The sequence below is a fragment of the Tursiops truncatus genome, chromosome 3, assembly GCF_011762595.2.
Source record: "Tursiops truncatus isolate mTurTru1 chromosome 3, mTurTru1.mat.Y, whole genome shotgun sequence".
NCBI classification, from domain to species: domain Eukaryota; kingdom Metazoa; phylum Chordata; class Mammalia; order Artiodactyla; family Delphinidae; genus Tursiops; species Tursiops truncatus.
The window spans coordinates 148,662,700-148,686,127 of NC_047036.1; the positions used below are offsets into that span (position 1 = coordinate 148,662,700).

The 23,428-nt window shown below is 43.6% G+C and overlaps 1 protein-coding gene across 1 annotated transcript in view; it reads left to right on the forward strand.

The window, feature by feature from the left end:
* The window catches only part of NSG2 (neuronal vesicle trafficking associated 2), a 57,289-nt gene that overhangs the window by 6,830 nt on the left and 27,031 nt on the right, over positions 1-23,428 (forward strand). Inside the window, exon 3 of the mRNA XM_019946465.3 lies at positions 10,282-10,365. Within this exon, the coding sequence (XP_019802024.1) occupies positions 10,282-10,365 (84 nt within the window). The remainder of the gene's footprint in view (positions 1-10,281; positions 10,366-23,428) is intronic.

The following is a 23,428-nucleotide window of genomic DNA, read 5'->3' on the forward strand; positions in this document are numbered from 1 at the left end:
AGCTCTCGAGAAGCTGGAACATCAGTCTGTAGATACCAATTTCCAGGACGTGCCTTTGGTTTACCTAAGTGACCACGATAACCCAGATGTCCCCAACAACTCCTCTGTGAGGTTGTAACCATGCAAAACAGGCTCAGAGAAGGGGAATGCTGTCCTAGGACACACCAAAAGAAAACAGTGCAGCCAAGATCTGCACCCAAGAGTGCTGGGAAATGCCAGCTAAGGGATGGCTGGTCTGCGGAAAGCGAGCCACAGACCGGCACAACCCCACCTTGGCAAAGCCCCAGATGAACTGTGTATTCATCAAGCCAGCTGCCAGGCTCTAAGCAAATGTACCTTTCCTTTCTACTAAGTCTTTACACATCCCAGAGGACGTTGGCTCACCTGCTTGTGGGAGGAAAGGAACGCAGACGTTAAAATATCAATTATTGATGTTTAGCACCCTTCACTCTGTGTGGTAGAGCGCATGTGCTTGGTTGTCTTAGAGACTTGGATTCAACTCTCAGCTAAACTAATTATGTACTGTGTGGCTTTAGGCAAGTTGCTTGGCATCTCTGGGCTTTTTTTTTTTTTCTTCTGTAAAATGAACATAATAGCTACCTAACCGGGTTACTGTGAGGAAAAAAAAAAAAGTGAAAATTGTCTAATGGCACAAAGATGGTGTTCATTGATAGAGTTTCCTTTCTTTCACTGGATATTCGGAATATGTCTCCCGAAGGTGACATTTTTGGAGGATGACTGTAAACGTGAGACATGCTGAGAAGGATGGGGTTTCAACAGCGGGGGAGCAGGGGTCCGACAGGACGGATCTGGAAGGATGTTGGGCAAAGGAGATGCTGCTCCTGTCACTGAGTCCTCCATGCCTTCTTGGTCATTCTCATGGCTTCACTAGAGGGTTTCTTTTTCTCCCTGATACACAGGATGAGAGAACTGTCAGCCTTTCCCTGGGGAGCAGAGAATGCACGTCTCTGCCGATTCCAGGCTCATTGAGCCCCCTCGTTCTGCTCTTCAGAGACTCACAAGATTATAAATCACCCTAAATTGGGCAAAGGCTTTGACTAGGTGATTCCAGAAAATAGACAAAAAATGACCTATAAGCAGATTAAAAATTATTTATAATTTGAAAATATAATTTTAATGAAACATAAATTTTTACCTATCTGATTGGCCAAAAAAAAAAGTAATAGTGCCAAGTGTTGCTAACACTGGGAGAAAGCAGATCTTCTCATTGCACTCCGGTTGGTTATATAATGGGATGCAATGGTTTTTAGAGGGTATTTGGATATTGTTTCTAAATTTAAACTGTATATCCTATTTAGTTGGTATGTTTGCTACTGGCAGGAATTTATTCTATGGGTATGTTTTTCAAGTATGCAAAGGCATATATATATATATATATATATATATAGAGAGAGAGAGAGAGAGAGAGAGAGAGAGAGAACAATTGGAATGTTCCATGAGATTGGAGTGGTTGGACAAACCCTGGTGCATGGATGTGGAATAGTAAGCAATTGTTATGAGGATGAGACAGATTTGCTTGTGTTTGCGCTAATGTGGAAAAAGCAACAGACACATTGCTCTGTTAAAACAACTTTAAAGAGTGTGGTATAGAGTGATCCCATTTGTGGAAACACGTGTGTATGTTTCATTCTTATAATTCATAAAATAGTCTTGAAAAGGCACACAAGAAACCATTAGATGGTTAGAGTATGGATGGAGTGGTTGGGGTCCCTTTGAAAACTTTTATTCTACAATTTTCATACATTTTTTTACCATGAGCATATATCAAATTTTCTATTTTTAAAAAATCACCTCCATCTCACAGATGGTGAAACAGTCTCAGAGAGCTGAAGTGACTTACTTACTTGCTCACGTTCACACATGGAGAGACCACTGTGGAACTAGCTAGTGCCCCTGCATGTAGAGGGAGGTCTGTATAGATGCACATGCATTATAGCAATGCAGTTTGAATTTGAATCCTAATTCCACCACCTACTCGCTGTGTGACCCTGGGCCAGTTTACTAACCACTCTGTCTCTCTGTTTTCTCGTTGTTAAAACGAGGACAGCAATATCTTCCTCTAAGAATTGTTTAAAGGGTAAAATGAGAAAATACATATCGAATGTTTATCACAGTGCCCGGCAGAGAGTAACTGCTTAATGCTAGGTTGCTATTATGGTTGTTGCTGTTATCATCATCATCAGTCCCAGAATCAGGATTGTTTTTCCTGAAGTGCACGGGGCTGGCCCCAGGCTGTAAGAAGGCTTGAGCAGAGAGGTGGGCTGGGCCTTGCCCTATAGAGGACAGGCCTGGGTGGCAGAGCTGTGGGCCAGCCTTGCTGTAGTGACTCCGGCCCCGGGAAGCTAGCCTCTGCTCAGAGCAGGAGCTGGCCGTCCCTGTAGGAGCCAATGAAGAGTCGCTCACCTTGCCCAATTCTGTGCCTTGCCTGAGAGTTGGAGAGTCATAGACTTATTGGGCTAGACCATCCATTTGAGGCCATACTGGCCAGCCTTCCATTCTGCCCTGAGAAATCAAAGGCCCAGCAAGTAAAAGAGACTCAATTCCACAGAAAGAGCCCTGGGCTGGGAGTCAGCAGGTCCATACTAGAGTCCTACTTCTGACACTGCCTTGTTGTGTGACCTGCAGCAAATCCCTCTCCCTTTCTGGGCTTCCATGTCCCCGTCGGTGAATGGGTGGGATTGGACAACACTGTCACTGATGTACTCTGAGCACTGACATTTTACCTTGTGTTCTGGGCCCACTACCAAACTTCAAGGGTCCAGGGAAAGACTCGAACGCAAAGAGATGGAGTGTGGGTTGAAGAGTGAGGCAGTCAATGGGAGAAGGTTCCCAACTATGTACTCAGGCCCCATTGGGGTGACTTCACCTGGTCTCTTTAGATGAAGGATTCATTCATTTGTTCATTCAGTTAATAGCATTTAGGGAGCATCAGGTGCCATAGGATCAGAGTTCGAGTGTTACGAGTTTTGAATGATGACCTTACTAGCGGCTCTTGATCTGAGCCAGAAGCTCAGGTTCAAGCCTTGACTCTGCCTCTTAGTGGTTATGTGAGGTTGTGAAGTCATTTCTGCTCCCTGAGACTCAGGTTCCTATGAAATGGGGATAATCAGTCCTACCTCAGAGTGATTGGGAGGATTTACTGAGATATAGGATGTAAAGCTTTTGGTACAGTGCCAGGCACATAGTGGGTACCTTAAAAAAATGATAGAAAAAAGCAACGTGTTCTTGAGTTTGGATACCAGCTCAACCACTTACCAGTCATTTGATCACAGGTAAGTGACTGAAGTCTCTGAGGCTAAATGTCCTCATCTGAAAAATGAGAATAATAATGATCTTAAAGGAGAGATGTCAGGATCAGAGAGGGGGGTTGTGTGAACTAACTGAGGACACATCAGTAGGGCCTGTAGGTCAGTGTCTGGCACACAAGAGGTGCTCAGGGGCTAGCCTTTCATTGTACTGCCCCGAACTTCTCTCTTTGCTGCAGGAATGAGCCGAAGGATACAGCTTAGGTCTATTTTTGGCCTGTGCAAGTCCAGCTCATAAAAATACAATCATGCTCCTTGTCAGCACTTCTGCATTTTTATTTATTGTTCCTGCCAATCCTGGGGCCTCTCCATGTACGAACCTCTTCATTATTGATAATCCTGGGAAGTAGTATTTTAAATTTTTATGATCTGTACTTTGCACCATCTGAACCACCATGTATTATCTGGCCTTGCCAGCAAAGGGGGAATATATCCAGATGAGGGGTCCTTTTGGGATGAATAATTTATCCCATTTTCACAATGCCAATTATGTTAAATTATGTTCTTCATATCAGCTGCTGACCGAACAATGGGGACTGATGTATTGATATGAAAAGAAAACAAATTTATTTCTTTGCCCATATCCACAATGATATTTGAAAACCTGGAGTTTCATTCTCCCAAGTGTCTATAAAACCCCACTTTTAATAATAACAAGAGTAGAAAGAATTTTTTCCTCCCCTCTCTCCACTTTTTCCTCCCATTTCTGTTATTAATCAAGGAGCTCAGGGCTCTGCTTTGCTCCACTTTTTTTTTCAACTGCAGAAAATAGACCCTTTCTTTGCAAATTTATTTTCTCTTCTCTCTCTTTCTTTGCGTATGCAAGCTGATTCCTCCAAGGTACAATTAATAACGATTGGCTAACATTTCTTATGCTTTCCCCTTCATAGTACTAAAAAAAATTGACTGTTACTATATCTCCTTTTATAGAAGGGAATTGTTTCTGGCTCCAGTCCATGGGAGCAGCACACCACGCTCCATGACATGCCCAATAGCTGGTTGATTCCAGTAACTGTAGGGCTGGTTTTTCCTGCTCTCTACATCTCTCCAGCGTATCTTCACTGTGCCAGAGGCTTTTCCTCTACGTGTAATGCACACCTGGAAAGCCATTCTCTGGTTTATAATCCTTCCTCAGTTCCTCACTGTTCTCAAGTTCATCTTCAAGATGCTAAGCATGGCATTCAGAGCCTCTGTTTATCGCTCACTTCACCTGCCCTGTTCCCTGGCCACTCAAAACTACCTCTTTGTGGTTTTCCCAGGTCCAGCCTCCTGGATGTCTTCTGAACGTTTGCTGGTTTATGATGCTCTCTTGGTCTAGAAATCTCTTTTTGTTTGGGTTTGGGGAGGCAAGGACAGAAACGAGGAAGCTGTCAGAGCAAAAGTTCGCGGAGAGAGGATGATGCTCTGGATTAGGGTGTTGGCAGTGTAACTGGACAAATGGGTTTATTTGAGAGAAATTTTTGAGGAAGCAGGAACTGGTGATTGGAATGGATTTGGAGACTGAAGGGAAGGGACGGGTCATGAGAGATTCCTGTATATGACTTGACATAAACAATGACATATCATGCTGCTATTTTCTTATCTGGCGATTACACGGGGAAGAGATTGTTGAGGGCAAGATGGTTGGGGAAAGTGGGTCAGGGAACCCAAGTGCTTTGCTGGGGACATGGTAAATTTATGTGTGTCTATCCAAGGGCAAATGTCCAGTAGGGTGATCTGGGTGCTGGGTGGGGTCCGAATTGGAGATGTAAATTTGAGACTTATGAGAATAAAGATGGACTTGGAAATGGTGGGAGTGAGAACACTCAGAAGGGACTTGTAGGAAGGAAGCATGCCCATGACCTAGCCCTGAGAGATTCTAACATTGAGAAGTCAAGCAGGGCGGGAGGAACCTGAGGAGGGCTGGTCGGTGAGCAGGGAGAACACCATGGACCCGGGAGGAGGACTTTTAAGGAGGAGTGAGTGGTCAAAGAATATTACTGAGAGGTCAAAGAAGATGAGGTCAGCGGACTGCCCATTTGTTCCAGGCAAGTAGGCAAAGACCTGCTTTTGACATGGAGAAGGGGTTCTAATGAGCTAACACTTCCTTAGGGGCAAAGGTAAAATATTACCTGGGTTGCTTTTGGAGAAAATATGGTATAGCTAAAGAGAGGAGCAGATGACTGAGGACTGACGCAGGGTCAGTCAACCTGTCTGTTGGCCTAGTTTGAACTCAGTGGTTTGAGAAGTGTTCTGAAGCCAAAAGAAGTGTTTTCATCAGAAACTCACTCAGGGCATAAGCAACATCTCACAGGGGTTCAGGGCAAAGTAGTATATGGATTTGAAGGAGGGCTATGACCCCAACTCTGCCTAAACTCAGCATCGCTCCTGCAAATGGTAAATGGCATATTAAATATATATATTTATTCAGATAATATATAAATTATTTTATATATATTGAACTTGATATAAATGAAATCACACAAGACATAAAAAAATACTTTTTTGCATCAGATTTCTTTAGTTCAATATAATAATGTCTGTGAGAGTCACCCATGTCTATGTAGCATTGCTGTGTAGCATTCCATCTTATGAATACACCACAATTTATCCATTCTCCTGTTAATAGACATTTGGGTTATTCTCAGTTCTGTGTTATTATGAAAAAAAAGTGGCTATGAACATTGTTGTGTGTATCTTTTGGTGGATTCATCATATTTTGAGGTGATTTTTTGCTGGTACAGAGAAAATCTATTGGTTTTGTTATACTTATTTAGTACTTGAACATCTTACTAAATTCGAATAGCTTTTCAGTTCATTTTTTCTTGGAACACATTTCTATCAGATAGAAAGCTTTTCACCTCAAGTACTAGAAAACACAACCTAAATTGGATTAAGGTTCAAAGAGTATATATTTGCCCCCCTCCCCACCCCCATGACTGCAGGGTACAGCATGTGTCTGGTTTCAGGCAAGGTGTGATCTAGAGGGCAGGGTGTCATCAGGGCTCATCTCCACTTCTCTGGGTTCCTCTTGGCTCTGGCCCTCTTTTGTATGCTGCCTTTGACCTCATCCTGGCTCCTCCCCATAGTAGCAACAATTGCTTCAGCACTTTCAGAACTAAGTCCTCACCACACCATCCAGAGGAAGAACATGTTCTTTAGGGAACACTCATAAAGAGCAAGGAGGTGTCTTCCCCCAAGTTCCCAGTCAGTATTGCCTCATATCTCTTTGATTCAAGTTAGGTAACATGCCCATCTCTGAGCCAATCAAATTTTGTGATCAATAGAATAATATGCTCTGATTAGTTTAACCTAATTAGGGTCCATCCCCACCATCAAGGAAGTCATCAGTTCCACCAAACCACATGGCTGCCACATGGGACAGGGGTGAGTTCTTGAAAGCAATATCGGGCGGTGGGGGGCGGGGGTTTTGGATTGAAGAAGGAAATGGATGTTAGAGAAGCAAACACAAAATATTTATTATGACAATTATAATATATTGGCTGTAATGGTTATTCATTGTCTCATTCCAACAGTAATATTTGTTTAGTTTTGGCTCCTATCTCAACATGTTGGCCACTGCATGAGGTCTTTAAAAGTTACATGGAATGATATAAATGGTTTAGGGCTTTTTGAGAAGTTTTGGGAAAGATGTTTATAAAAATAAAGGGGCAGAGGGAAAGACTAAGAAGCTTAAGAAGAAGCTGAGAACTAAGAAGCTAAATGCTTCTTAACACTTGAGGTGTTATGCTTGAGACCAGTCTGATGGCTAAGGATCTAGAAATGAAGGACTCAAGCTAAGAGATGGTTGAGATGGACTTTGCAATGTGGGAAGGCATATTAGTTTCCTGTTGCTATGTGACAAATTATCAAAGCTTTAGTGGCTCAAAACAACACACGTTTATTATCTCATAGTTTGTATAGGTCAGAAGTTCAGGCACAGTTTAGATGGGTTCTGTGCTCGGGGGTCTCCTGGGTCTGAAATCAAGCTGTCAGCTAGGCTGCATTCTCATCTGGTTCTTAGGGTCCAGGTTGTTGGCAGAATTCAGTTACTTTTGGTTGTAGGACTGAAGTCCCCATTTTCTTGAGTGACCTGGCTGTTGATCGGGGTCATTTTCAACTCCTAGAGTCCACCGTCAGGTGCTAGCTGCATGGCCCTCTCACAACATGTTGACTTACTTCTTCAAGGCCAGCAAGAGAATCTCTCTCCAGTCTGCTGTGACCGAGTTTGCATAGCATACTCATGGGAGTGACTATGCCATCATATTCACAGGTCCTGTCCTCAGTCTTGAGGGAGGAGATTATACAGTGCATGTACACAGGGGTGGGAAGCTTGGGGAGCGTCTTAGAATGCTGTCTATCATAAAAGGCAAAGGCAGTTTTTGCCCTAAGGCTTATAGGTCACATGGCACACTGACCAGGAAATTCACTATCTTAGAAATAGACATTGAGATGGATTATAATATATTTATATATATACATACAGACATTAGATATATATACACACACAACATGGGGAATTGGGAGAAGAAACTATAATTTCCAGTTTGTGAATATTTCTAAAAATGTGGATTCAGAGAACTGATCAGACATCTAAATTTTCAATATACTTCATAGCCTGTCAGTTGATCTAGTGCTATTCCAAATATTTTTAACCATTACAATTTGTAGAATATCTTTTAAGTTCACAAAGCACCTGCGCGTACATTGTTTCATTTGGCCCTTCCCAGAATGTTGTGAGTTTCTAACAGAAACACTTAGCCTGTGAACCGTGCCTTGGCATTTACTCTTACATTTATATTAGCTCTTAACTCTCACTAACACACTGAAGTTCACATAACACCAAAACGGCCAAATCTGTAGATTACATGCTAATTTACACTTTTGTTTATTTGACCATGTGGTTCAATTTGCATAAAGTATCTTGTCTTGTTCACCCAGGAAACTTCTATTCATCCTTGAAACCTTTTTTTTCAGACCATGCTTGAACAGTATTGTTCTTGAGAAATCCTTGCCTTGCTCTCGAAGGGCTGGACAGGGAGGACCTGCAGGCTGACAGGTGCAAGAGAGGCCCGATTCCATATCCGCCTCAGACACCTATTGGAAGAACATTTGGCAGCACTCAGAGGCAGTGTTCAAAAAAACATTGTTATTGAAGGAACGGTCTGAGTGCTTAACTTACATTAACTCATTTAAGCCTCCTAACAACCCAACCAGGTAGTGATGGTTATTTTCCCATTTAATAGAAGAGAAAGCTAAGACACAGAAGGTGTAGAGCTTGAGCCAGGATTCAAACCCAAAGCACGATGTTTCCTCTCCCTACAATATTGACAGTATCAGTATTTGCCCCACAGCACAGAATTAAGTGAGATAGTGCATGTCAAGCACTCAGTGTCTGCTGTATAGTAAATTTGCAAAGCATGAGGGATATTTTTATTACTTGTGGCAAAGAAGCTTCTGCTTTCCTATTCTTTGGAACAGGAGATAGAAAAAAATAAAAAGAACATTCCCCACCCCACTCCCCCGCAAAACCCTCATCCTTGTTTAGCTGTACCATTTCTTTAAGGAAGCCAGGGCTCACTTTTTAATATTTGGAGAAGCAGAATCCAAAGGGGGTGGAGCAAAACAACAGAATTTACATTTGCAAATGAGTTCTAAATGTCAGGAAAGGAGTGATGTTCTAGATGGGCTGGGACCCAGATCCTCCTTAACTAACATATTTAAGTGCCACACCGTAGATGTTCAATAATAGTAGTTCCTCCCCATCCTTTCCTTTTTGAGGAAAGAAAATTAAAATTTTCTTTAAATTAAAGAAAATTCTTCATAGAAGAATTCTTGCAGGAGTTCATACACTTGACTATTGTCTCTAGGAAAACTTGGTGAAAGTTTTCAGTGAAAATTTGGTTAATTTAAGCACTAATGAGAAGAATGATCATAGTTAGAAGATTGCTTCCTTTGAGCTGTGTGACCTTGGACCAGTGACTTGACAGCTCTGTGCTTCAGTTTTCCTTTCAGGAGAATGGAAATAGCAGTGGTATGTAGATAAAGTATATGGAGGGCTTGATCTAGCTGTGGCACATAATAAATTATTCCAAAAGTATTACCCACTATCATCTCATTCAACCCTCAAAACAGCCTTCTTAACTAGGGGTTATGATTATGATTATTGTCCATATTTTACAGCTGAGGCCCCGAGACTCAGACATCTTCTGTGTTACCCATGACACTGTGACACTTGGCAATAGTTATTGATTGTCTGTCAAGTTTCTTTTTTCTTCCACTTTGCCTACACAGTGGGATGGAGTCCCATAAATGTCTTGGCAGGTTGACAGCTTATCTGGAAAAGATATTAACCACCTCTGCAAAATATTCAGACTTCAGAAAAATAAGATGATACAATAGATTCAGTAGACCTTTCTGTTTTTCTTTGTGGAAGGCCCTAAATGAAATTGGAATTAAGTATATGTGCAAACGTTTTGCTACAAGATGTTCATCATAACTTGTTTATATACCCTGAACTGTGGAAACAACCTACGTGTTCAGCCATCAAGACCGGTTAGATTAATTGTGGTATATGCACACAACGAAATATTAAGCTACATCAAAAGGCAAAATGAAATCGTATATTTTTCTACGTGGAGAAAATGTTAGTAGAGTGTTGTGTGATAAAATGAAGTATGAATCCGTTTCATAAAGTATATATTTGCATAAATAGCAAATACATATGCAGAATATGTGCATACATATGCATATAAAAACTGGAAAGGTGAGACCAAAATTGTCACCTATGGCTGTCTGTTGGAATTGGAAAGTATTATGGGTGATTTGAATTTTCTATTTTCCTGTGTTTGTTTGAGTGGGAGGCTCTTTATTTTCTGATCTTTATGCAATATATGGTAAATTCTAGTTACTAAAGAAAAGGAACAGAAAAGTCTTTCAAGTCTTTGTGCATGCTAACACTGGTTGAACATTTCAGGTGATTGTGAAGACAAGAACGGAATATCAGCCCGAACAGAAGAACAAAGGGAAGTTCCGGGTGCCGAAAATCGCTGAATTTACGGTCAGTGTCTTGATGGTGTAACAGAAAGACTGGGTGTGGGTCACTGAGTCTAATCACATAACTAAAGCTCTGCCTCTTGAGGACAAGTTATCCTCTCTCCTACTCCAAAATGTTCAGACAATTTGATAATGGATAAATGTGTCTCATTTCTTCTTTTTCCTCCTGTCCCTGTCTCTCTGCCTTTCCATCACAATCTTCAGGAAATGTGATAGAAATGTATAAAGAAACTCAAAGTTTAGACATTGGTTGATGGCAACAAATACAAAAAAGACAAAGGGAGAGAAAAGTTGACTTCTTAGTGGTAAAAACCGAATGGTTGATTTTCTATTTATTGGTGGCTGGGTCACTAGGAGAACTGGTGAATACATATCACTGTGATGAATTGCGTGAAGGAGCCATGAAGGCTGCTCTGTGAGGATGTATGGAGGAAGCTCAGGGAAGTACCCTGGGGAAGTCACTTAGATGGCTAAGGAGAGCACAGCTTGTGCAAAGGCCCGGAGGCTGGAGGGAAGTTGAACCCAACATTGAATAGGAATAAGGGCAGTGAAGCTCAGCTCTAGGAGGGGTGTGGGGACCAGACAGAGATGAGGTATGAAAAGTGGGCAGAGGGCAGACAGTCCCAGTCATTGTAGGCTGTATGGAGGAATTATGATTTTAGGCTAGAAGCATGAAAGAAACCCCAAAGGACTTCAAGAAGAGGAAGGATATGATTAAACTGGGTTTTTGGAAAACGCATGCTGGCTTTTACATGAGTAATAGGGAAGACTGCTGGGTTACTGCAAGTAAAAAAACAGTAGTGGCTTAGCAAAGGAAGGTGAGTGGAGAGAGGCCTAAAAGATACTTAGGAGGCAATATCAGCCATGGAGGCAGTAGAATAAGTGGTTCTGTGGATGGAAACTGACGCAGTCTGGCTGGGTCTGAGCCCTGTTTCCACCTCATACCAGCCATGTGGCCACAAGCTAGTCAATAAACTTCATTTATCAAATGGCGATAATAGAAGGTTACTGTGAGAATGGAATATAGAATACATGCAAAGCACTTGGATCTATACGTGATAAGTGCACGATTAATAGTAACTATTTTGTATCAACTGTGGCTGAGGGCTTTGGAAGTGAAAACAGCCGTTGGTTGGTTGTCTGTATGTATTTGTATAATACATACTTGGTTGGAGTACGTGTTATACATGGATAAGCATATTGGTCCGTTTCTGTCCCTATCTGTCTCCCTGCTACATGTGTCAGAGCAGCTGGGTGTGTGAGCCTGGGAGGGAATGTGGCACGTCTGTGTACATCCCCCCAGAATGTGGGACTTCCCTGGATGTTGACCCCCTCTTTGAGGGCAGGAATTGCTTTTATTTTTGGCTGTAGCTTTAGTGTCTGGTACACAGCATGGGCCCAGTGAACGCTGACCTGGCCTGAACTGCATGCAGGTATCTGCAAGAACCAGCAGGTAGCTGTGAGCGGAGGGTAGGAGTATCATGGTGCATAATGTATGAGCATCAGGCCAGGGAGTAAAGCTGACCTGTCCTCCTGGCGGCAGAGATCATCAGAAGTATGCCCAGATTCATGCACAAAAATGTTTATTGCAGTGTTATTTGTAAAATCGAAGCATTGGAAACGATGCTAGATTTTCAGCAGCTTTCTCATGATTCCATATGTAAGACCACATGCATAGGATGGACTGTTTCAGCAGTTTCTTAGGAATCACTTTTGGAGGGAGAGTATTTCGTTTACTCTGAATTATGGGCTTAACGAGATATTTTCATCTTTCTTGTACTTTCTCAATTTTACACGAGCATGAATTGTTACAATCATCAGAAAAAAATCAGAATATTTTAAAAATTTGCTCTTTTTGCCAAATAGAGTGTTACAGTTTTTGATGGAATTATTCCTTATTTAGCAATCATGTAAAATGATGGTTATGAAAACATGCAATAATTTGGGCAAATGCTTCATAGAGGAAGCTGAGTGAAAAAAGCAGAGGTTAAAATTGTATGTTTTCTATGGCTGGAACTATGAAAAAAACCACAAGTACACAGAGGAAAAAGGACATGGAAAGAAATGTCTCAAAATGTCGTTTGTGGCTGTGTTATCAGCCGTGGTGTTGGACCATGTTGTCATTGTTTTTTTTTTTTCCTCTTTGTTGGCAACTTTTGATGATGTGGCAATTTTATCATATTTGATGCCCATGAGTCCCTGAGAAGCTGATATAATCCCGTTTTTTTCAAGGGGAACTATGGCTCAGAGCAGTGATGTGACCTGCTCACCCACTAGCAAGTGGCAGGGCCAGTGCTGAAAGCCGGCCCCACCCCCCACCTTTCTGTGCATCTGTGCTGCCTGCTTTGGGTAACTATGGGTTAGAACAGAAGCGAGTCAGCCAGGAGAAAATGAGTGGCTTGTCAGGGTCCAGGGCCTGAGGAAGTGCCCCACGCAGCTTGACTCAGTTGGCCCTGGGGGTTGGGAAGAAAGGGCGTTGGGGTTTGGGGGCAGCCCTTTGTCAGCACAGACTGTCAGGTGTGGGCGGAGGGCCCTGCCGCTTGGAACAAAATGGGAGGAATGGAGCAAAATTGTTTACTTTTGTAGAGCTGTGAGCATTTATTAGCCTGGCTTTTCACTTCCTTAAAGAGAGCTCCCCCTGGGCCACGTGAAGGATGCATCTGCTGGGGTGAAGGTGGATGCAGCACCCTAGGGAGGAGGTTGTGCTGCTGGCGATTCTGAGGCAGGAAGAGTCTGAGGCAGGAATAAAGACACAGACCTACTAGAGAATGGACTTGAGGATACGAGGAGGGGGAAGGGGAGGCTGGGACGAAGTGAGAGAGTGGCATGGACATATATACTACCAAATGTAAAACCGATAGCTAGTGGGAAGCAGCCGCATAGCACAGGGAGATCAGCTCGGGGCTTTGTGACCGCCTGGAGGGGTGGGATAGGGAGGGTGGGAGGGAGACACAAGAGGGAAGAGATATGGGAACATATGTATAACTGATTCACTTTGTTATACAGCAGAAACGAACACACCATTGTAAAGCAGTTATACTCCAATGAAGATGTTAAAAAAAAAAAAAGGAAGCGTCTGAGGGTCTGAGCTGTCAGCTGCAGTGGGACTCGGGGGTCCAGCTGGGCTGTTATGGAGGTAGAATGGTTCCTGGTTGGAGAAAGGGGCATCAGGGGCTCCTCCGTGTTTGGCTTGGCTGACTGAGCCGGGGGGTGGGGGGGGAGTGGGATGCTGTCCACTGGGTAGGAGGTGGGGGACCGGGCAGTGGGAGATGCATTGACTGGGAGGTGCCTGGGGACCATGGGAGGGGTGGGGCAGAGGCAGTCTGGCCACCCTTGGATGTAACGGGTCTGGAGCTCAGGATAGAAATTTCGGCTAGACCACAGGGGCTGGAAGTCAGAGAATTCCCAGTTCATCTTAGAGAGCATAACGCTGGTAAACAGTGGCCGGGCTGCCCCTCCAGGATACTGCCCGTGGCAGAAGTAACCACAGGGATGGCAAAGATGCCTCCCTCCCTCGTTCCAATATCTTCATGGAGGTGGCACAGCTTGTGAGTTCACATCTCAAATTTGACCTGGGGAGATCAGCTCATAGCAATTCTCTATGAGAGAGAATGAGAGGAGAGAGCAGGGAGGGAGAGACGAACTGAGAAAGATTGAAAGAATCGCCTGGAACTTTTTTTTAACATGAAGCCTCTTGCAGTCATTGCCAAGGGCCACAGACTTGAGAGACCGTTCATCAGGCTTCTCTGAGAAGATGGGAGCGTGCAGAGAGAAGCCCCTCCTTCTTTCTTAGTCCTGGGAGCCGGAGGTTCTTCTAAAGCTGATTATGCCATCGAAGGCGCTGGTGCATCCGGCCATGCCCTAAGATCTGATTGTCCCCAGGCTCACCTGTGAGAAGGAGCTGAGTCTTGCATTTGGAGGCTGTTTGTGCCAAGCTGATGAGAGGTATTCCAGGGAACACCTGCACTTTGGGGCTAGATCCACTTGGCAACTTGGGTCACAGCCCTGTCACCTCTTAGCTTAGCTTCCTGACCTTGGGAAAGTCCCTTCACCTCTCTGAGCTCCTGATTCCTCATCAGTAAACCGGGACACAATAGCACAAAGTGTAAGGCCTTGGTGCACTCTAGCGCTCAATGAATGATCATTTTATTCTCTTCCTGTTCAGATCCCTTTCCTTCACCCTGGGTTCTTCGCTTGCTACCTCATTAGCTGAATTTTGTGTGTTGGTTGAGACAGACCTGGTCCTCCCTCTCCTGGCTTTTTCTCCCTGGGAATGTGGCTGGGAAAACCTGGAGGAACTGTTCTAAATGTAGCCAGTTCAATGTCAGGATCCATGGGTGGCCTCTGGCTCTCTACAGTGACCTAGAGAGCTATCTCTTTGCCTCCTGGGGAGTGTAGGCAATAGTTTTTGGTAGGCTACTTCTCAACACATCCATTATAAAATGAATAATCCTAGTACCTGTTAAAAATGCCTTAACGTCCACTTTGTAGGCTAACAACCACCTTGTGTACTTGTCACTGTTATTCTTATCCCCATTTTACGGACGAGGAAACTGATGCTCAGAGAAGTGAATTGTCTGACAAGGCCACGCGGCGAGGACGTGTCAGAACAAAATAAGAACCCAGCCCTATGGCTCCACATCCCACTCTCTCTGCTACACCTGATGCCACCCTGCCATTGTCCTTGCCAAACTGTGGCCTGTCTGAATTCTTCCCTTTCTGCCCGACTTCTTCCCTTCCTGCCCTTTCTCCCCTTTCTTCTTTGTCTTTATCAAATTTGCTCTGAGCTGGGCTGGATGCCTGTTGCTGGGAGACACACGGATATGCAAGACAAAATCCTTGCTCTGGAGGAGCTTGCAAAGGTGTGGATTAGACAAGAGTGTCCTGGCCAATTTCTTGGAATACTGTCCCTGTATGGTCACCTCCTCTGGGATGCCTCCCTTGATCCTCTGAGCTGGGTTTGGTGTCTCCTCTGGGCTCTGCAGATCATATGGGGTTCTCGAATGCTGCTGTACTGTAACTGGCTACTCTGGCATCTTCAGCCCCCTCCAGCCTCTGGTCCCTGGAGGGTAGGATCACACTGGCCCACTCATGTGTTCCTACTTCCCAGAAGAGGGCCTGGCATAGAGTGGGTGTCACGTGTGCTGCAACGTGAGCCCCAGACTTTGGGGACCGCCTCAGTATTCATCCCCGATAGCATGCTGAGTCTGGGTTCAGGAAATTTGACTCTGGTGGCTATGGTCTGGATAAGCTCAGATTAGAGGGTGTCCGGGCACATGGGGAAAGATCCTGGGGATGCCTACAGACCAGACCCTGAGCACAGTCAGTGGGGAGAATCCAGAATGGGAGGGATGCATTAGGGTAAAGGGACCAGAACCCACCATTCCCGTCAAGCAAATGGACGCATTAAAATAAAGCTGGTTGGGGAGAACTAGAAGCGAGAGCTTAGCAATTTTTAAGGAGCTGGTGTCTGTGGGCTATTATTAGAAACAAACGACAACAACAAACCAACAGAACAAAACTAAACGAAAATCCAGTTGAAGCTTCAGGCCTAATATTATAGGGTGTTGATTTTTCAGTGTTCCATCCATTCACTGATCCACTCAACTTTTGGGGGCTTGTGCTCTGCTCCTGACCTGACCTGTGATTGGCGCTTTATGTAAGGTATCCCACTGAATGATCCCAGCAAACTGGGCGGGCGAGACTGTCACCCCACTTGCAGGTGAGGGAACCAGGCTCAGAGAGGCTGGGAATTTTCCCAAGTTCCACGCCCAGGAGGCTGTGGAGCTGGGATGTACTCGCAGGTCCAAAGCAGGGGGCCGTGGCCGGGTGTAAGAGGTTAGGGAAGCTGCCGCCAGTGGAAGGGAGCCTGACTACCAGTGAATAGCTCCCGGGGGATGCTGCTGGGCCAGTCTACCTGCCAGATGTTTCTTTCCTTCTCTTCCTCTTCCACCCAGCCAGGGGATGGGGGTGTTTGCACTCTGTCTCAGGCCTCAACTCTGTTCACATTCCTTCTAGCTCCAACCTGGGAAAGACATGGCAAAACACCAGAATCAGCCTCCCCGGCTGGGTGTCGGGAGGTGGCCACATCTAACAGCCGGCAGAGTCCAGGCCCCTCTCCTTCCTGAGAGTCTCTGGTAACTGTGCTTTCTTCTCTGGTCTCTGTCCTAACCCATCATCTCCTGGCCCATCCTCCTTCTGGGTCCCTCTGCCTCCTTTCTCAGCCCCCTCCTGCCCATTCTTCTCACCTCCCCAAAGGAGGACTCTTTCTAACGTGCATATCCTGCAAGGACACTGCCATCCTCTAACCCTGCCATAGCTTCCATTGCTCACCTGCCTTCTCCCTGACCTGCTCGAAGCCCTGGTCCTTCCCTTATGACACCATACTTCGTATGCCTCCCTGTCTTTGTTCGTGCTGTCCCTTCCCACTGGAATGCCCTTCCCACCTCCATCATTGGGCAAACTCCCTATTCATCCCTCAGCACCCAACTCAAATGGCTCTGGCCTGTGAGGGGTTGCCTGCCAGCCCTTGCGCAGTCTGTCCTGCCTCCTCGGGGTTTCTGCACCTACTATATAACCCTCCAGTTATACAGTGTTGGCATCAACGTTACCTGCTCTGTCTCCCACTGACTTGAGGCTGGGATGGTGTCTTCTTTATCTTTGCTCCCCAAGAAACTAGCCAGTGCCGGCCCACACTTGGCAGCAAATGATGTCTTTAATAACTAAATAAACAGGTTAATGAGCAAGCAAAAATAGCTGGCTGATGGAAAACTACACACTGATAAACACCAGAGCTCTGGCTGCCTCATTTTCAATATCTTTATTTAAAATCGGGGCTCTATCTTTGCTTCTAAGCTTCTTGCCGATGACACATTCTCATAAATGTCCTCTTCCTGGTGTCACATTCCCTGGGAGGTGAGACCTCATTTATAGCTTTGCCATTTGCTTCTACCAATTTTTCATCAAAACCCCAGGGGCTGCCCTCCATTGGTGGGATTCTAATATTTGCTGACAGCAGCAAATGGGGATAAGCGATTTTACTTTATTATCTGTTGTCTTGGTTTTTATTGCCCTCTTTTTTTTTTTTTTTTAACTTTTGAGGAACATTTAAGGTAAGTTATTAAAAACACTGCCTGCTGGCTTAGGAGCAGAGTCATCATCTGGAACAGAAAGAATTTACATGTGAGCGCTTGGTGGAGAAAATCTGCAATAGTATTTGATGTTTATGATCGCACTTCTGGCTAGGGTTTTATCAAAAATCAGAATAAAGATGTAGGCCTATGTTTATGGCTGGGTGCTTTCTCCTGGCCTCATGGAATGGTACTATTAGAGTGACCTTCAAAAACATATATTATTGAGAACTGAAAAGCAAATGTGGCTTAATTTTTTTAACAAAACATTTCCCTGGGAGAGAAAACATCTGTGGTGCTATCTCAGGAGGAATGGGCTCAGGGTTTGGATGTGGGACTGGGAGATTCAATGACCACTCCACAACCTAATGACTGGGCTGCTTTTATTGCCAGGTTCTCATTCTCATTGACTCAAACATTGGCAAATAAATGCTGTAATAAAGCAAGTCACTTGTTTATAAGTTTAGTGTAGATGACTTCTAGAGTTTAGTGAATATTCTTATTTCCTATGGGACTCCTGTAGGAGTTGGCTGATTAGAAGTTTGCACACTGCTCGTTAAACCGTTGGAAGTTTGTAACCAACCATGGTGGGAGTATTTACACCATGGCAATGAGCAAACAGTGTAAACCATGCATCACCCCCCTTTCTCAGCCCAGGAGGGTTTACCAGCACACTTGTGTGAAGGACAGTATGGAAAAGGGGAAATACATGGGCTGGGGGTTTGACACTGTGGGTATGTATGAGCTAAAGCAAGTCATTTCATCTCTCTGAACCTGTGTTTCCCAATCTGTAAAATGAGATAATGCTGTCTACATCATAGGCCTGGCCTGAGGACAAGATGAGATAATATAAGCCCCATGGTAGCTTGATCAATGTGAGCTGCCTCTTGTCGTTACATGATAGTTTCATTGCTGAGGTGTTGGTCATCCGGCTAGACGGAATGCTTCCACCCAGGGTGGGTCTCAGTGGGAAGCCACGCCTGGCTCCATCTCACTAGGCCCTCTGTCTCGACTGACATTGCCCTGGCTCAGTTGCTCCTCCTCGCCCACCATTCCTGCCGGGCCAGCTTTTGACCTTCCAGCTTCATCCCATCTTCCCCTTTCTACCTGTTATGAAGTCAGAATGATCATCAGATCCTGCTTGAGAAATCTCTGATGGCTCCCCACTCCGACAGGCAAAAATGTGAGGTTTTTGTGTGATATTGCAGGCTCTTGCAAAGGTGGTCCTTGCTGCTAAGTCCCTCCACCATTCCTGTGTCCTCAGTGCTCCGGGCCTCTCATGGCTCTGTAAAACCACCATGCCCTTTCACCCCTCCAGGTCTTTGCCCGTGCAGTTTCCTCTGGCTCTATTGCCAGCCCACGTTTTCCACCTTGTGGACCAGCTCACCTCCTCCAGAAACCTGTCCTTGATTCCCCAAGTCAATTTCTCATCTGGAGAATGTCCCAGCCTTTGCCTGCACCCACCACTGCTCTGAGATGCCACATTGGCTTCAACTAGAGTTCTCCTGCTACCTGGCTGGATTGCTGAAAGTAGTGCAGAAGGTAGGGCTTCATAAAGGTTTCTCACATCCCATGTTGGGGTAATGAAAGGAAGATGCTTGTGGAAAGTAAAACAAGATTTATTATTTGTAATTAATTAATAACAATAACTTCCATTTCACTGAGCTCCTATTATATGCTGGGTAGTTTGCTAGTCATTTTCTATTTTATCTTTAACTCTTGAAGTAGGCGTTATTTTTGATAGCCAGATGAGGAGACCAAGGGTCAGAGAGTTTAATGAAGGTATTCAAGGTCATGCAGCCAATAAGTGGCAAGAGTCAGGCTTTTCTGGACCAGAGGGGTATGTATGTCTATGGTATGTATATGAGAGTATGTGTGTGTTCTTTTGTCTCTGTCAGCTTCCAAATCAGGAAACCCTGTACATATGGGTAATTGGCTAACTTAAACTAAACTGAAAAGTGGTTGCTAGAATACTAAAATGTTGCTGCCTATCCCTGTTACTTGCCAAGCATTAGGCCAATTTTGCTTTGGCTCTCTTCTTTTTTCTCTTTAAATACACTGTTTGGCCAAGTCCTAAATGCATGGATCCAAAAGAGAGGAGAGAAGCAAACATTTCCCAAGGAAGACATGCCATTTTCCTCATGGCTTGTCATGTGGCTTGTCTCACGGTCCCCTCACGCAGTGGGAGGATTAATCTCCTGACCGTCTTGCTCTCTGGGCCTCTGCTGCTGCAATGTGTGATTATTTTAAACAGGATTAAAAAAAAATTTATGATGTTTAAGCTCCTGGAACTGTCAGAGGAAGACAGGTCCTAACAAAGTGACTGTGTGGCTTTTTGTGTCACCATCATGTTCTATAATTATAAGAAAACTAGTCGTCATAGCAACTGCCACATAGGCCTGGCTTCCTCCTGGAGATGCTGGCAAGCTCCTCGGCTCTGTGATCTGAGCAGTTGCAGGTGGATTTGGTTCTCAGAGGGGATTCAACTCTCACTTGGGCGATAATCATGAATGCACTCTAAGACTCCACAACCCGAACTCAGTTTTACTATGCAATCTGACAGACCTGGGTTTGAATGCTGGTTCTAGAACTCAGTGGCTACGTGGGCAAGTCATCTCACTTGCATGAGCCTCAGTTTCCTCTTTAGTAACATGGGTATGCCAACGCCCACTTCGGAGGGTTGTTGTAATAACTGTGTTTAGGATGCGCCTGGCAGAGTGCCTGACACACAGGAACTCTGATATATACTAGACGTCTTCCCATTCACCTCTTCACTGTGAACAAATGAAAGAAGAAAAATGCTAAATTAGAGAAGGATGGATGTTTTCATATTCTTTTATTATTATTATCATCATCATTATTGTTATTAATTTTGGTAGCATTTGTAGCTAGAAAAACAAGTTAGTAAATCGAAATTCTAGGCTGAGTCATGTATATCAGGGAGAGAAGGAGAGAGATGAAAAGAGAGAAGAGAGAGAGAAAAAATAAATGAATATTCAGCTAGATAAAACTGATTTGATTTATTTTTTTCCTTATCTTTAAAAATTTTTTTTATTTTGCATTGGAGCAGAGTTGATTAACAATGTTGTGTTAGTTTCTGGTGTATAGCAAAGTGATTCAGTTATATATATACATATATATACACATATATATATGTATATATATGTGTATATATATATTCTTTTATATACATACACATATTCTTTTTCAAATTCTTTTCCCATTTAGGTTATTACAGAATATTAAGCAGAGTTCCCTGTGCTATACAGTAGGTCCTTATTAGTTATCCATTTTAAATATAGCAGTGTGTACAGGCCAATCCCACACTCCCAATGTATAGCTTCCCCCCCACCCTTCCCCCGGTAACCATAAGTCTGTGAGTCTGTTTCTGTTTTGTAAATAAGTTCATTTGCATCATTTTTTGTTTTTAGATTCTGCATGTAAGTGATATCATATGATATTTGTCTTTCTCTGTCTGACTTACTTCACTTAATATGATAATCTCCAGGTCCATCCATGTGCAACTGATTTGATTTAAAATTCCTCCAACTTTTTTTTTTTGTGGAAAATTGCATTTCTCTGAGGCTAAGAAAAAGACATCTGATCTCGGGACTTCCCGGCGGTCCAGTGGTTAACACTCCATGCTCCCAATGCAGGGGCCGTGGGTTCAATCCCCGGTTGGGGGAGCTAGGATCCCACATGCTGCACGGCGTGACCAAAAAATAAATAAAATAAACGGTAAAACTGGAGAAAAAGTTCAAAAAAAGCAAAAAAGAAATATATCTGATCTCTAAAAAAAAAGTTCTAAAATGAGTAAGGAAACCTGGTTTCTGGTCTCAGCCTCAGAGCTTCAGTTTTCTCATCTGTAAAATGAGGAAGTTGGGTGGGACAGTCTCCAAGGGCTCTTCTGTGTGAGATGTTCTAAGACTGTGGCTCTCAATCAGGGATGCTTTTGTTCCCCAGGGGACATTTGGCAATGTCTGGAGACATTTATGGTTGTCACCATTCTGTGTGTGTGCTTGTATGTATATGTGGTACTGGTATCTAGTGGGTTAAAGTCAAGGATGTTGTGAAATATCCTATGATGCACAGGACAGCCCTCCACAATGAAGAATTATCCTACCTAAAATATCGATAGTGCCAAGGCTGAGAAAACCTTGGCCTAGAATTTATCGCCATATTTATTTGCCTGAAAATAGGAATTATGTCCCACCACGACATGTCAGAGTTGTTGAATATTCAGTTTCTTATCTTAGCCATCTCCTGGAGATTTGAAGCCCTAGAAAAATTAGTAAAAAGACAAAAGACCTCTCAAGGTCCTAAGGGACTTACTAAAATATGAGATGGTCACAGGAGGTGGGAAAAATTAATTCCTTTGAATTTTCGTTCCCCTTGGTTCTGCATAACTCTTCATGGCTCAAAGGTGATTGTTCATGGGCAAAGTAAAATGTACAAAATGCAATTTTAAATCCATAAACAGCTTTATTATTTTTCTATATATATAGGATAAAAATATTTCAATTGCATCCCTCATTTTCCAGCTTGTCTTTGATTTTGACATTCCAAGCCATAGCCAGACAGACGTCTTTTCTGAGAGTCACGTGTGATCAGTTCTCTCTCCTGCTTAAAGCCATTCTGGGGCTTCCCTGGCCTTCAGGGTGAAATCTGAACTCCTTAGTCTATTGTCCCTGATCCTCAGAACCTCTTTCTTCTCTCTTCAACCTCCTCTCCTTTCTGACTTCACACCCCTCCCACCAACCAAAATTACTCGTGGAATCCTAGGCATACTTTGCCCTATCCTGCCGCCACTCCTCCAAATAGCTATTTCCTCCGCCCTGAGTGCTTTTTTCTCCCCCACGGTCTAGCGGGCACCTTTTCGTCTCGTAGGCTGGCTCACACATCACCTTCTGGGTGAAGCCTGTTCTCATAGCCCCTCCTCTCTTCCCCACTGTCATGTGGAACTGACCCTTTCTTCCTTGGGGACCTTACTCACTGGGGAGTTTGTCAACTTGACCTCCTCTGTGCAGTTATTTCCTTACATGTGTTTTCCCATGGCCCTAAGAAAGCCTGGACTCTTGAGGACAGACACCACCTTTGATTCACTTCTAAATCCTCTACTATGACTATCGACCCTGGGACCTTGGTGGTCAGTAACTTTTTAAATAAGAGTAAGAATTGGATGAAGGTAGTCAAAGGAATAAAATTCCATTTATAAAAAGATAAATAAATAATAGGGATGTAATGTACAACATGATAAATATAATTAACACTGCTGGATGTTATGTATGAAAGTTGGTAAGAGAGTAAATCCTAAGAGTATTCATCACGAGGAAAAACTTTTTTTTCTTTTTCTTTTATTTTGTATCTATATGAGAGAATGGATGTTCACTAAACTTATTGTGGTAGTCATTTCATAATGTATGTAAGTCAAAAGATTATGCTGTACACCTGAATCTTATTCAGTGCTGTATGTCAATCATATCTCAATAAAACTGGAAGAAAAAAAAATAAAGTAAAAGTTTTGGAGATTCTGTGTAATCAAATGCCCATTGAAGAGCATTCAGATTGCGGTGTAGAGTATATTCTACACAGATGATAAGTTGAAGGCAAATAAAATGTGCTTTAAACTATTAAAAAAGTAACACATATAATACATGCACAAAATTCCAACACTATAGAAAGGCATAAACTGAAAAAAGATCTCCCTTTCTCTCCTTTCATAATCCTTCTCCCCCAAACTATCCATTGTCTAAGTCTGCGCTATCCAGATTGGAAGCTCCGAGCCGCGTGTGGCTGTATACATTTAAATCAGTCAAAATAAAATAAAATTCAAAATTTAATTCCTCAGTCACACAAGCCACATTTCAAGCGCTCAATAGCCACGTGAGCCTAGCAGCTACCATATTGGACAGCTCAGATTTATAGGACATTTCCATA